This window comes from Halichoerus grypus, chromosome X (genome assembly GCF_964656455.1).
Source record: "Halichoerus grypus chromosome X, mHalGry1.hap1.1, whole genome shotgun sequence".
NCBI classification, from domain to species: Eukaryota; Metazoa; Chordata; class Mammalia; order Carnivora; family Phocidae; genus Halichoerus; species Halichoerus grypus.
Genome location: NC_135727.1, coordinates 104,686,949 through 104,701,396, shown reverse-complemented (window position 1 = coordinate 104,701,396; position 14,448 = coordinate 104,686,949). Strand labels below are relative to the sequence as shown.

Sequence of the window (14,448 nt, the reverse complement as noted above, 5' to 3'; positions counted from 1 at the left end):
CGTACCATAAGAATGTCTATACTTGCTGATGTATTGAGAACTGAACTAATGGACTGAAATCCAGCTACTGTTTTGTCCATTCTTTCCATACCCTCACTCATGCCTCTCTAAGGGATGTAGTTTCTTAAGCGGTTGGTGAGATGGGGAGAAAGAGTTGATCAAACATGATACTTCCTTCTCTTAAAAAGCATCCAATCCAATCCAATCCTCAGCATGCATGCCTTCTTTGGCTGCTGTGTTGGGTGAGGGATGGAGAAGGTTCTGAAGGGTCTACCCTAATGAATGGACAAGTTCAAATTCAGTGACTAAATTGATGAAGTCGTAACTCAACTTTTAGGGATTTTTTTTTCAATCTTGTGGTAATGTGACAGCTTCTAGGGTTGATTTTAAGGCTGAGTAAAAAACAAAATTATGCACATTCAGTTTTATTTTGACCTATGACACAGCCATAAGTCTAATTTCGGGAGTTTCACCAGCAGCTTAATGTGAACTACACGCTTGGCACCAGGGGTTTTTAATGACATAGAAAAAATATCAGCTAAGAGTACTACTTGGTTTAAATATTAACTGCCATAAAATCTAACATAATTTTACTGTCCATATGTTTAATTTGTAACATTTGATACCAGTTCCAGCATAGAGTAGAAATATTAAACACTAATTTCCATGATTTCAAAGACATAAATTTGTTGTCGACTTCTTCCTAGCCATAGAAACTTTCAAATCCTACTCCAATTTCCTTATAATAAAAAAGGGGTGGCATAGGTTAACTTCTAATAAAGATACCCATGTGTTCAAGTGAAGGATGGAAAATACATTCTGATTCATTCTTCATATCTGAAAGTTAAATCACTCGAGTCTAATTTAAAATGGCATTAGGTTCAGGATTCACTCATCAGCTTATCAATTCATTTCACTGATGGGTTAGCAGGATGGGAAAACTCATTCTGTTGGTTTCTAATGATCACACCATAATGAGATGGAAACATTTTTGTTAATTTTATTTAAAGGTGAAATAGTAAAAAGTGTAAGATTAATTATCTGATCCCACAGAAACACATCCACAACTATTTTCTGACAGGAGCAGAGAAACATAGCCCACTTGGGCTTGACCTCTCACATTTTCAGAGGTCCAATGGCTTCCAAAAGTTTTCCTGGAAGTTCCCAGTGACTTAGATTCTTAAGACAACTCCTCTGACTTACTATCATTCCCACTCCCCTCCCCCAACCTTCTTAATCTCTAAATGTCTCCTGTCCCATAGGTTCTATCGTCATTCAGTCCCACATTTAGTTAAAAAAAAAAAAAAAAGTGCCACAATACCATTTCCATATATCTTCCTCCCTTTACTAAAATGCTACTGAATTCTTGTTTATTTTAGCTCTTTCTTAATCTCTTATGCAAGTTCCCTCTAATATGGATGAAGGGTTAACTAACACACCCAAAAGGATGTTTTAAAATGTTCCCCTTCCCAAGTGGATTCTGCATTTTGTTAGTCCACATAATTATACCATTTCTGGTCATCAGGAATGGGAGAGAGTTCTTTCACCTCTAGGTACAAAATATAGTTATGGGAAAAGAATTTTAAAATTACATTATTGCTATTCTAAAATGCATTTCTCCCATATTAAGGTTTCTGAAATTGACATGACACTTAGAATTTGTATTTATGTTTAAGGTGGTGGTGTTTCTTTTGATCTACAACAGCTGTCATTAAATCAATGGTGTATCATACAACCCAATGTCTTAAATGTGATAAAATATGATATTAATTGTTTTTGCAGGTCCCTACATTTCTCTGTCATGGCTAGAGGTTTAGGACACATTTTATTATTAGGCTAATGTGACGGAATAATATAATGATAAATCAAAAAAGAACATAAAACATTAAATAGTGGATTTTATGGCAATGTGTATTGACTTTTTATTAATAATGTATTGTCTATTAAAGAAGAATTTCATGAAAGCAGAATGTGCAGAACAGAAATTATAGCTATAACTATAATGACAGTGAATAGTGACTCCAATGGCATTTAACAGATGTTCTATTTTCTAAGTAACAGCTGCTTGATGCATTCATTGTACCAAGTTAATGGTCTGCTAGTGTTATTTCACTTCACAGATAAATTACTATGCTCGCTTTAAAAAAAGATATGTAATTTTTCATGGGGATGATAGTGTAACAGACTTTAGAAATAAGTAATAGTTCTCATGCTTTTATAGCTAAGAGGAGTGATGAGTTGAAGCAATTATCCAGATAATCTAGGACCAGAGGCCAGATCTCTTTAAACTGTGAAAGGTAATTGTTTAAAAAAAAAAATACAGGACATGGTTGACTAAACTCAATGTAGACCTCGTAAGAGTACTTGTATTCCATTATCTAGTGGTTCTCAAACTTTGCTGAATTATTAGAGACACTGGCCACACTCAGGCCAATTAAATCATAATTTCTGGGGTAGGCTCCAGGCATTGATAGGCTTTTAAATTTTCCCAGGTGATTTCAATGTGCAGCCAATGCTGAGAACAAATTGGCAAACAAAATGATGCATTCTGTCACAAGATTTTGTTGGGTGATTGTCATTAAATTTTAGGACTGAAGTGACAGCAGAAAGATAATTGAGGAAACTTATCACTGTTCTTCCTCATGTTGAATATTATAAAAATCTGTCCCTGAAATCAAAATGAAAATCACAATGACTTATTACATAAGTGGCTTTTTAGACATCAATTATTTTGCATTATTTAACACCCTGAATTGAATTCAACATTTGTGTGTATGTGTGATTCTTTCAGGCAACTCTCAGTATCCCAATGCTACTGTTAATAAAATCTAATGGTCAATTTATGAAAAATAGGAGATATGAACTCTCCAAAAGCTGATGGATTTAAAGTATTAAAGAACTGAAATAATTTTTCCAGGGAATTATATTTGATCATTTTAATTTTTATATAACACTGTGAATATTAAAAGGGCTTTAATATAGCTGAATTATTTAAGGGGCTTTGAATTTTTGACTACTGAAACTAAATTGGGAATACATGAAATCTGCTAGTGGTTAAATCAGAAAATCATACGGATTAAATTTTGCTGAAGCTTACATTTTCCAAACATAATGATCATCAGAGATACAAACTTCTATTTAATCATATAACTATTTACTTTCCTACAGTTATTTTTTGTGCTCAATTCCTACGCTAAATAATTGAAGCCATAATGGGATATTGAGAATCAACTGACTTATATCCAACTAATCAGTGATTTTAAGACAAATGCACACAGGATTGTCATTTTATTATTTTCATGCAGACTTATTTAATCTGCACTTTAAATTTAGCCATTGTGTATATTTTTCTTATTGTGAATGATGAACAACTTTTTTGTCACTTTAGAATTAGATTACCTTAAAATTATAAGAAAATATGAATTCTAACAATAATTATAGTGGGGAAAAAGCTAATGAAATCAAAGATAGTATTGGATTTTAGTTGTGGGTTTGCTGTGTGCCAGGACTTCTATTTTTTGCATCTATGAAATGAGAGTATTTAATCAGATGATTGTTCATGTTTCCATTTGTTCTAAAACTTACCATAGTTTTCGAAGCACATCGGCGTTTTTCTCTTCTCTCAAAAAAATGTTTTGTCATTATGTTTTAATTGTCATCTCTTAAATTGCAATTTATTTTATTGAATGGATATTTACTGAGCATGCACTATGAGTTGTTATTATTTTATGTGCAGGGGAAACACCAGTGAACAAAACACATTTTTCCTTGTTCTCTTGGCAAGTGAAATTGTTAATGCCCATGCACTAGTTCAAGAAGATAGAAGCTGTCATGACAGCTCAGGGATCCTGTGCAGTGCTGGTCCTCAAACTCCCCAGGTGCTACTAATCTCTTCTAGTTTGCCTTACCATTTCCTTCCACTGTGTCTGTTTCTACTCTATAGACATCAGTGTTTCTGATCTCAACCTGGCAAACTCCTTTAACAGAGATTTGTAAGGTATGAAGAGGGACAACGTCTAATCCTGAAACTGTCACAAACATGACAGTTACAGTTTCCTCAAGCCATCTCTGTTGTCCAGACCATGCAGGTAGGAGTGATCCACACTTTCAAAATCTTTTTTTTTTGGGGGGGGGGAGAGGGAGAGAGAGATTGAGCAGGGGGCAGGAAGGGGCAGAGGGAGAGAGAGAATCTTAAACAGGCTCCACATCCAGCGCAGAGCCCAACATGGGACTCAATCTCACGACCCTGAGATCATGACCTGAGCCAAAATCAAGAGGCAGATGCTTAATCAACTGAGCCACCCAGGTGCCCCTCAAAATCTTAATATTAATTTTTCCCTCTTTATCACCACTTTAATGGAGGTAGACTGTTTGAACTTCAAAATACAGGGAAAGGGCTACTGAGCTTTAGGAATAACTTTTCAACTCCCATTATTAAACTTTTATCTCATTTCTGTTATTATTCTAAAATGTCTGCTTCCTGTTGACTTTAATTTTTTTTTTTTACCTTTTAAAACTTTAGACTTTTAAATGTGTTCATTTTTTCCTCTGTAACTGAAGTCTGGAAGCATAAGTATATGGTGGGAGCTGACAGGACAGTTTTTCTTGCTTCCAGCTGTGTCTCCAGGTAATCAGCCTTGCCACCATCCTATCCTAGCTACTTCTGGAAGTTCTCTCATTCTTTCTCTTCTTGAGACCACCAAAAATCTGATTTGAGATACCTAAGAGATTCTCAGGTTTATAGTCTTCCCCAGGTAGATGGTACTTTTAAACATTTTGAAATGTTTCATATAGCACTCAGTATATTTTGGGAGAGCTATGTGTTCTAAAACCTATGAACATGTGACTATAGAATTTGGATCAGGAGTAAAACCTAAATGAGAGATTTTTGTTTTGGAAAGTTCATTTCTACAACATCGTTGGCCTATCAAAAGGACCCTGGAGTGCCAAACTCCTGATACTCATTCATGAAGAAGACACGGAAAGTCCAGGGTCAGGCTCATGGAAGCATGCTGAGAGAAAAATGGCAACATAAACCTTTTTATTATGTTTATTATAAGAATATTAATCAAGGTACTATCTCATTTATGATCCTGTCTAATTTTTCTTCTGTATCTAAATTTTAGAAAAACACTCTCATTAGCACATTAAAACTATTTTAATGATAGTTTTAATAATTTCAACACTTTGAATCTCAGAAGTATGTTTACTTCCATTTCAGTTATACAAGATGAATAAATAAATTCTAGAGATCTGCTGTACAACGTTTTGCCTATAGCTAACAATACAGTATTGTACACCTAAAAAATATTAACTGGCTAGGTCTCAAGTTAAGTGTTCTTAGCATGGTAAAAAAAAAATATATGTTTACTTTTTATTTTGCCCAATAGGAAGCTTGGTGCCAAATTCTTTTTTAGATTTTATTTATTTAAATATTTGAGAGACAGAGAGGGAGAGAGAGAGAACAAGTGCACACTGGGGGAGGAGCAGAGTGGAAGGGAGAGGGAGGGGTAAAGAATCTCAGGCGGACTCTGTGCTCAGCGTGGAGCCCAACGCAGAGCTTGATTTCATGACCCTGAGATCATGACCATGAGATCATGACCTGAGCTGAAACCAAGAGCCAGACGCTTACCCTACTAAGCCACCCAGGCACCCCAGCTTGGTGCCAGATTTTGAGACTTTAGTCTCCTCTGCCTATTCCGCTATCCACGGGATATTGTGGGTATATTTCTGTGCAAAGTTTCCTAATATAAATTTCCCTTTCTCCAGTTCTCTAATTTATTTGTGCTTGACCAGATGAATCATATGTATCTCTATAAGCTACTCTAAATAATTTTTTTCTGGAACTAGATACACAATAAATAAGTGTAATTAAAATAAAGTAGAAGTAAAGCTCAAAGGATTTAATTGTAGTCAATATATTTGAAAGTATGCTGTTTGAATAAACTAAAGGTTAAATAAATACTTCATTAGTAACTAAATTTGATGTATAAGATTATTCTTATTTAGACATTCAAATATTTTATATATAAAGAAATACAATTTTTTAGATCTACACAACTGAAATTCAGTAGAAATAAATGAAACACTTTTAAAATAAATTGTGTCTACATATTCAAATTTTCTCCAAGTCAAAAATACTTGGAATGATTGGCAAGTACATTCAATGCACTGCATTTAAATGAATACTCAATTTATTTTGAAAAAAAAAATCTGACATTTATTCTTTAAAATAGCAGACAAGACTAACAGTTGGAGTCAAGTTCTCCATCTACCAAGACAGCATGTGAGATGAGAATGTACTAAGGAATCATGGGGTTTCATGTATGAGTTTGATTTCTTCCTCTTAAAAAATTGTCATAAATGTGACTGCTTTAGATCTGTAGGTCACATGTTTTTATTATATGATTGTGAGTTTTGAAAAAGCTTTCAGCACCTTCCAAGTGATTTTATTAAACAAAGCATGTAATTTGGATGCAAATGTGTATACTTTTACTTGACCATTAAGGGGTCTTAGAGTATATTATTAGTACCTTAGTGTTTCAAGAGATCCAGAAAAAGTGGTAAATTAATATATAAAAGAAATGCCACTTTTCCATGCTTTTTTCCTTTTGGATCTCAAATTGGTATTGTTCTTTGGTTTATGGAAAATACTTTCCAGATGGACTCAATAAGCTGACACATCTCCAGACCACTCAAGCCTTCTAATATGACAAGAATAATCTAGAAATGTTTGCCAAGCTAATTATATGATAGTATGATATTTTAATGACTCTATGGTGAAGTTAATGCAAAAATATCTCCTTAGGTGGCTTACTCAATGACCTTATGGGGACTGTGGAATTCGGAGTTCTTGTGTGGCATACTTTCATAGTTTCACCTCAGTCAGTTGTAAATTGTAGTCAGAATTTTTAAAATCCCCTTTACTTTTAGCTCTATTCCTTCGTGCACAATTACGGTAGCATTCCAAATTATATTTATAAAGCTACCCCACTGTTATGAGCTGAAATGAGTCCCCTCAACGTTCACATGATGAAGTCCTAACCCCAGGACTTTAGAATGTGACCAAATTTGGAGATAGGAAATTTAAAGAGGCAATTAAGTCAAATAAGGTCATCATGGTGGGTCCTAATCCAATATGGCTAGTGTCCTTATAACAAGAGAAATTTGGACACAGTCACGTACAAAGGGAAGATCATATAACACAGGAGAAGACAGCTATTCACAAGCCAACAAGAGAGGCCTCAGAACAAACCAACCCTGCCAAAACCTTGACCTCAGACTCACAGCCTCTAGAACAGGGAAAAAATAAATTTCTGCAGTTTAAGCTACCCATCTGTGGAATGCTGTTACAGCAGACCCAGCAAACTAATATACCCATTAAACTGGATATGAACAATCAGAGATATTTTTAAGGGGAGGGTGTTTTAAGGGGAGGGTGACTGAGAAGAAAGCCTAGATGATTTTCATGCATCCTCTGCACGTACTACTACTTGCCCCCTGCACCTTTTACTATATTTCATCCTCAAATCATAAGGATTGTCTGGTCCTTCTTGTTTGTTTATGAGTACTTAATGGTAGAAACTGTCATCAGTAGGACATGGGTTTTTACAAAGAGAAACAGATGATGGAGGTCTTTCTCTACCCTTATTTTTTTTAAAGATTTTATTGATTGAGAGAGAGAGAGCACCAACAAAAGTGGGGGGAGGGAAAGAGGCAAAGGGAGAGAGAGAATCTTAAGCAGGTTCCAACCCCAGGGTGGAGCCCCACTCAGGGCTCCATGCCAGGACCCCGAGATCATGATTTGTGCCAAAACCAAGAGTCAGAGGCTCAACAGAGAGAGCCACTCAGAGGCCCCAGTATTTATCAACCTTTATCTTACGATGCAAAATGCAGGGGTGATACTGTCGTGGCCAAAACTGTTATGTGTCCCCCAGAATGTATTCTCTCTTTCTCAAACAAAATCTACTCAACATTTTAGCAGAATACATCATCCACCCAGTTAGGACCCATCTTTTGCCACCTTCCCTGGAAGCTAAATATCATCATGTGACTAACTTCTGGCAAGTGAAAGATGGGTAAAATAATGCACAGAGCTTTTATAACACATCTTTAAGAGAGAGCTGGTGTCCTCCACTTCCAGTTTTCCCTTCCTTTTGTGGGCTGGGAGGGAGGTGTGGTGGTGAGCAAGTTTTACCATAAAAATACTAATACCCAGAGGACTGCAGAGCAATGAGATGAAAGGGACCTACCTCTTAGGAGAATTTCATGGAGCAAAACTACTCCCCCTATCCAAAACTATCTACCTTAAATGAGATAGAAATAAACTGCTATCTTCTTGGAGCCATGGTATTTTTTGCTTATTTCTTACAGCAGCCTAGCCTGCATCTAAGTATATGATTGCCATTGGTTCAAACCAAATTATCACACACAAAAATATAATACTTGTTTGGGTAATAAGGAAAAAAAATAAGGCCACTTTAATTTTTAGCCTGTACCCTCTATACTTGCTACTAAAATAATCTCACAACATATATGATCTTGAGCTAATAAATACAATTCAAAATCTTATCTCTACCAACAAATCTATTCTGAGAGGGAAGAAAAAGAAATCATTCACTACTATTTACTTGAAAAATATTTATGTAACAACATTTTACATCTACTTGTCCTCTGAATTTACATATAGAAAATCGTTTTTCAGTTTTGGTGGAATTGTATGATTGTAAAGTTTTTACATAATGCAATTAAAATTTCCCAACATTGGATAACTTAAATAGCCTTGTTGAATTAGAAATAAAGCACAGATCTTCTTAACATCTCACCGATACAGGCAAGGGTTTGCTAATTTAAAAAAACCAACGGGGTAAAGTGCAGCTGTGATTTTTTTTTTTTTTAATGCCTAATGGCTCAGCAAAGGTTAAGGTGAAACACATTATCAATATTGGCTGTTTCCTTTATATCAATGCACTTTCAAGTAATCTAGTAATGAATCAACTGAAAAAAATATGATGCTATGAGTGTCCCGACCTTACATTTTAGGGGAGCAAAAATATCTGACTGGCTGTCAAGAGACAGAGCAAGAATTTACCAGCTCAGATTAAAGGAAAGCCTGGGCTCTTTGGCAGCAGAAATGACAGTGGCTGCATAGATCCCTTGAGTACTTTTTTTAAATTATGACGTCAGCAATCTGCTCCTCTTACGAGTCCTGTCCAGCCCAACTGTCTGCAGTCTCTACATCCCTGCCCTGGTCATAGTGGTGGCATCCCTCTAAAGCAGTCTGTCTGAGGCAAGCTAGGGAATGCTGAATCTCATCTTTGGATTCACCTTCTGACTAATGATGAATGTACTTTTAAGGACTTATTCATAACCTACTTAATTCTAAACAAGCTTTGGGGAGATTCTTGCTAAATAAAGCAGCCCGCTGGTTTTACCATGATTCAGAAATACACAGAGTTAAGTGCTACCGATGAATTTCTGAGGAAAGGGTAAGTGAAGCAAGATAATGCTTGTATTTCCACCACAGTTGCACATTAATAGTTCTTTATAAATTCACATTACTGTGTGTTTCTTGATGTGTTAAAAATAACCTTCAGTGATACGGGTTTTACCTTTCCCCAGGCAACTTCAGAATCCAAATTACTAGGCATTCCTTCAGCTGCTGATCTCTTCGTCAGCTCTGTATCTGTAGCCGCCAGCCATTCCGTCAGGGCATTCATTTCCTTTCGCATCTTACGGGACAATTTCAAGCATTTCTCCAACTGTTGCTTTCTTTCTGTCACCTGAAAAGAATGATAATAAAATGTAAGTTAGTTTACCCCTTCAATTCAGGTTTAGGTATAGCCACTTAATAGGAACTTTAATATTTCTGTCATTTTAAAACCACCTTTTTCTTAGATGTTAAAAATAGTATTTTAGAAAAACTGTATAGTCTCAGTATTAATGGTGAATAAACACAGTCTAGGAAAGATGAGATCCTTTCTCCAAAAGGCTGTGTTCTGTATTGGATAGGGAAAAAAAAAAAAAAAGCTGTTATTATTTTCTTCAATACAAATAAAAAGAATTTATGGTCAAATTTTTTAAATATACTGAATGATGTAAGTACAACTGAAGAAATGAGAGATTTCTTTTAGAAAACCTTCAGTCATCTGTCAAATGGATAGGCAAAGTTTACAATCCTCTACAGACAAATGAGGTTTGCTCTTGCTGGTAAGGAATCAAAATGGGGAAAGAATATGGTTTCTCTCAAGAGGCAAAATTATTTTCGTAACACTTAAAATGGTCAATTTTATTGTCATTGCATCTATTAAGTGTCTTACTCCTGCAGAGAAACAACACAAAGAATAAGTCACTTCCCCTTCAAACATATTTTACCATCCAATGGAGGTAAAAAAAAAAATTCCAAAACAAAATTTTCACCCTTATTAATAGAGAAAATCATGATCTGATTTTGTGTTCCAGTTCTCAGTGTTTAGAACTAAAACCCTCAAAATCAAATTCATCCACATTCTCACATGGAGGATTAACAAATATGTACTTTTTCACCACCTCTCCAGATGTGCCTACAATTTGTGAGTGTTCAGGGTCTAGGTTGGTTGGTTTAATAAAAAGCCCAGAAACTCTTCTGATCGATCTATCAATCTATCTGTCTATACACACACAATCACACACACACACCCAAACACACATATTCAGCCATAAGCATGAAAAATGCCCAAGTAAGCATATCTTTAAAGAATTTAAAATGCTACAATCAAAATAAACACACTGAAACTTTGATATGAATTCCAAATACTCAACAAAATCTGTTAGTTTCTTTAACAGAGGCGTCTGTACATTTAAAAAAAAATGTTTAGTTGCTGAGGCTGCAAATTCAATTTTTTTTCTTTTTACAGATATCCCCCTTCAGGGAAGTAAAAGCATCTGCCCTTTTGACTGCAAGACTTTTATTTGTGTGTGGGAGAAAAAATATATACCTTACAGTGTGTTTCCATGCATAGTTATTTTTTGCTATGCGCTATTGGTAGAAAAAGAGTTCCAGATTCAATATTTCAAAGAAATCCTATCTTCCCAGAGCTAATGCATTATTGATTTTTATTTATTCTATTTTGTTTATATCCAGCTAAATAGGTTTTAATAAAACAGGAGACACTGCCATCTTAAGGAAAATTGAGTTTTACACTTTTGTGTGTGTATGTGTGTGGAAAAGAGATACATTTAAAAGAGTGCCACCTGCAGTAAAATGCCTCAGTCACTGGTTCATGGGAAAATGCACATGAGGCTGACAGACTATTGCTACTGACGTACATTTCCATAAAAATCAAAGCACAGAGAAGCCACACTGGAAACTATTCAAGTTTTATTCATTGAACCATTAAGCTAAACTGATGCTAATAAACAAATAAAAAGTGCTATGCACTGAATTACATCCCCCCAAAATTAATACATCGAAGCCCAAACCCCCAGCATGACTGCACCTAGATATAGGATCTTTAGGAAGTAATTAAGGTTAAGTGAGATCATAATGGTAAGACCCTAATCTGATAGAATTGTGGCCTTATTAGAAGAAGAAAGATCCCTCTCCCTCTCTCTCTCTCCCCCCCCCACTCCACCCCATTTCCTCGCTCCTTCTTTTTCCCTCTCCCTCCCCCTCCACCAGAAGAGGTCACAATGAGAATGTGGCTTCTACAAGCCAGGAAGAGGGTCCTCACTAGGCTAACACCTTGATCTTGAACTTCCCAGCTTCCAGAACTGTGAGAAATAAATGTGTGTTGTTTAAGCCAACTGGTCTATGGTATTTTGTTATGGCAGCCTGAGCTAACAAAAAAGTAACATACATTGAATTGAGGCAAGTACAACCATATAAATTTTGAAGATGATTAAACTAGAAGTGTTTGTCTGTTTTACATAATAATAATAAAGATATCTTTGTTTTGTTTGATTTTGTCACATGAAACCAGTGTTGTTGAAGGTGCTTCAAAGATTTAGATGCAGACAATATTTTCTTAGAGAAGGAATACCTGACTTACAACATTTTATATATATATTCTTTTTATTATTAGTTTCTTCTTTTAATTTTGTTTTATGTTATGTTAGTCACCATACAATACATCATTAGTTATTTTTTAATTTTTTTTACATTTTTTTATTTTATTATGTTATGTTAATCACCATACATTACATCATTAGTTCTTGATGTAGTGTTCCATGATTCATTGTTTGCATATAACACCCAGTGCTCCATTCAGAACGTGCCCTCCTTAATACCCGTCACTAGGCTAACCCATCCCCCCACCCCCTCCCCTCTAGAACCCTCAGTTTGTTTCTCAGAGTCCATAGTCTCTCATGGTTCATCTCCCCCTCCGATTCCCCCCCTTCATTTTTCCCTTCCTACTATCTTCTTTTTTTTTTTTTTTTAACATATAATGTATTATTTGTTTCAGAGGTACAGGTCTGTGATTCAACAGTCTTACACAATTCACAGCGCTCACCATAGCACATATCCTCCCCAATGTCCATCACCCAGCCACCCCATCCCTCCCACCCCCCACCACTCCAGCAACCCTCAGTTTGTTTCCTGAGATTAAGAATTCCTCATATCAGTGAGAGCATATGATACATATCTTTCTCTGATTGACTTATTTCGCTCAGCATAATACCCTCCAGTTCCATCCACGTCGCTGCAAATGGACATCATTAGTTTTTGATGTAGTGATCCACGATTCATTGTTTTCGTGTAACACCCAGTGCTCCATGCAGTATGTGCCCTCCTTAATACCCATCACCGGGCTAACCCATCCCCCCACCCTATTATTAATGTTTCTAAATCTTTATTTCAAAAACAATTTTTTGCCCTACATTTTTGCTGTATTCTGTCATGCTATTAAAGTGAAGTATGATTTCTTAGTCATCTTTCATTTTGCTTTAATGATATTATTAAGTGCCAAATGACTAAATAAACATAAACTTTCAAAAGTATATTTTCAGGGTTAAATAGGGCTTTACATCTTTGGGAGAGTCATTCACTTCCTAATTATAATTCACTCGGGGCACTAACAGTCTTCTCACGTCATTTTTATTGTTTTAAATTCAATGACTATTTCATGCAAAATTTACTTTTGCAAAGGCAAAGATTTTGTGCAAATTCTTCAAGGCAAAAGGAAAAAGAAGGCCCACGCAACAGTTTATATTTGAAAAAACAAAGAAAGCACCTTTTTCCAAAATATACATTTTCTTAATAAAAAGGTATCTATTAATACATTATTTTAATGTAAAGTCACAGAGGTCAAACTATAAACTCGAGTATAGAGAATAGCTTTCCAGAAATTAACAAATTGTAGAATTAGGATTACTATTAGATATTCTTCAATTGATGTTAAATATAGAACAAGTGGCACCTGTAAAGGTCTATAAATACTAGAGGAGATACCAAGTGCAGATACAACTTTGCCCTCTGTGGTTATCTTTAACACAATGATAAACTTCTCCAGAAGGATTTAAGGGTCTTTTATTCCAGAGGTAGCTTGGTGGGCTAGACAAGCTGGTGAAATGTATTTTATTTCAAGATTATCCTCATGGTTTGCTATTTACTGCGTATCAGTGTTCCCTACTTTTTGATCCAATGAGAAGGAAAATACTTTGCCATAACATGACAGTTGGCTCTCTTTCAAAATATGTGAAATATAAATTCAAAGGTTTTTAAAATATAAAGATAAAGATTATCAACTAATATGAATAGTTATTTCCAGATTTCCATTTTAATCTAAAATTAACTTTCTCTCAGTGAAAAGTAAGTTGCAATCAGTAGCTTTAAGACCCAACTGTCTATCTGCTCACAGGGTGAAATGTTAGAAATCTGTGTCTGCATGGCTACTTCACAAATCTGGACAAAAATTTATATTTGTGTCAAAGATGAAGCGACAATTTTCTCACTGATGTTATATTTAATAAAGTTGAGAACTTGAGCCATTAAAATATACTCTGTTCTCCCCATTGAACCCAGTAAATCTCTTTCAGTCAGAATGAAATTAAAATGTATGCATTTTTATTTTTTTCTGCTTTGGCCCTTATTTTATTTTATTCATCTTTCCCCAGTAAGCATTAGGAGAGTGAAACCATCCCTCAGTACTCCTCATTTAAAGAATCTTGCTTAAAGGACTTAAGCTTGTATTTATTCGTAAATGGCCATAAATGCCAATAATAGATAACTTTATTTGCATAAGTTTAAGAAAATAAGCATGGTATTTATTAATAAAATACACATATTCTCTCAAATGCCACATAATATGTCAAACTATCGCCATTTTTTAAAGAAATGATTATTTTATTACTATGTTAATAGTTTAAATCTTAGCTGAGCACTAAAAAATATTTTAGAAATGTAATGTAAATAATAGCATAGAGTAATGTAAAATAATAGCATAGAAAAGGACAGGTCAGTCCTTGATG

The 14,448-nt window shown here is 35.1% G+C and overlaps 1 protein-coding gene across 9 annotated transcripts in view; it reads right to left on the bottom strand.

Moving 5' to 3' along the window:
* Window positions 1–14,448, bottom strand: part of DMD (dystrophin) — a 2,185,421-nt gene that overhangs the window by 1,210,623 nt on the left and 960,350 nt on the right. For all 9 annotated transcript variants that reach the window (XM_078064107.1, XM_078064109.1, XM_078064106.1 and 6 more), the window contains one exon: window positions 9,612–9,782. In XM_078064107.1, the coding sequence (XP_077920233.1) occupies window positions 9,612–9,782 (171 nt within the window). The remainder of the gene's footprint in view (window positions 1–9,611; window positions 9,783–14,448) is intronic.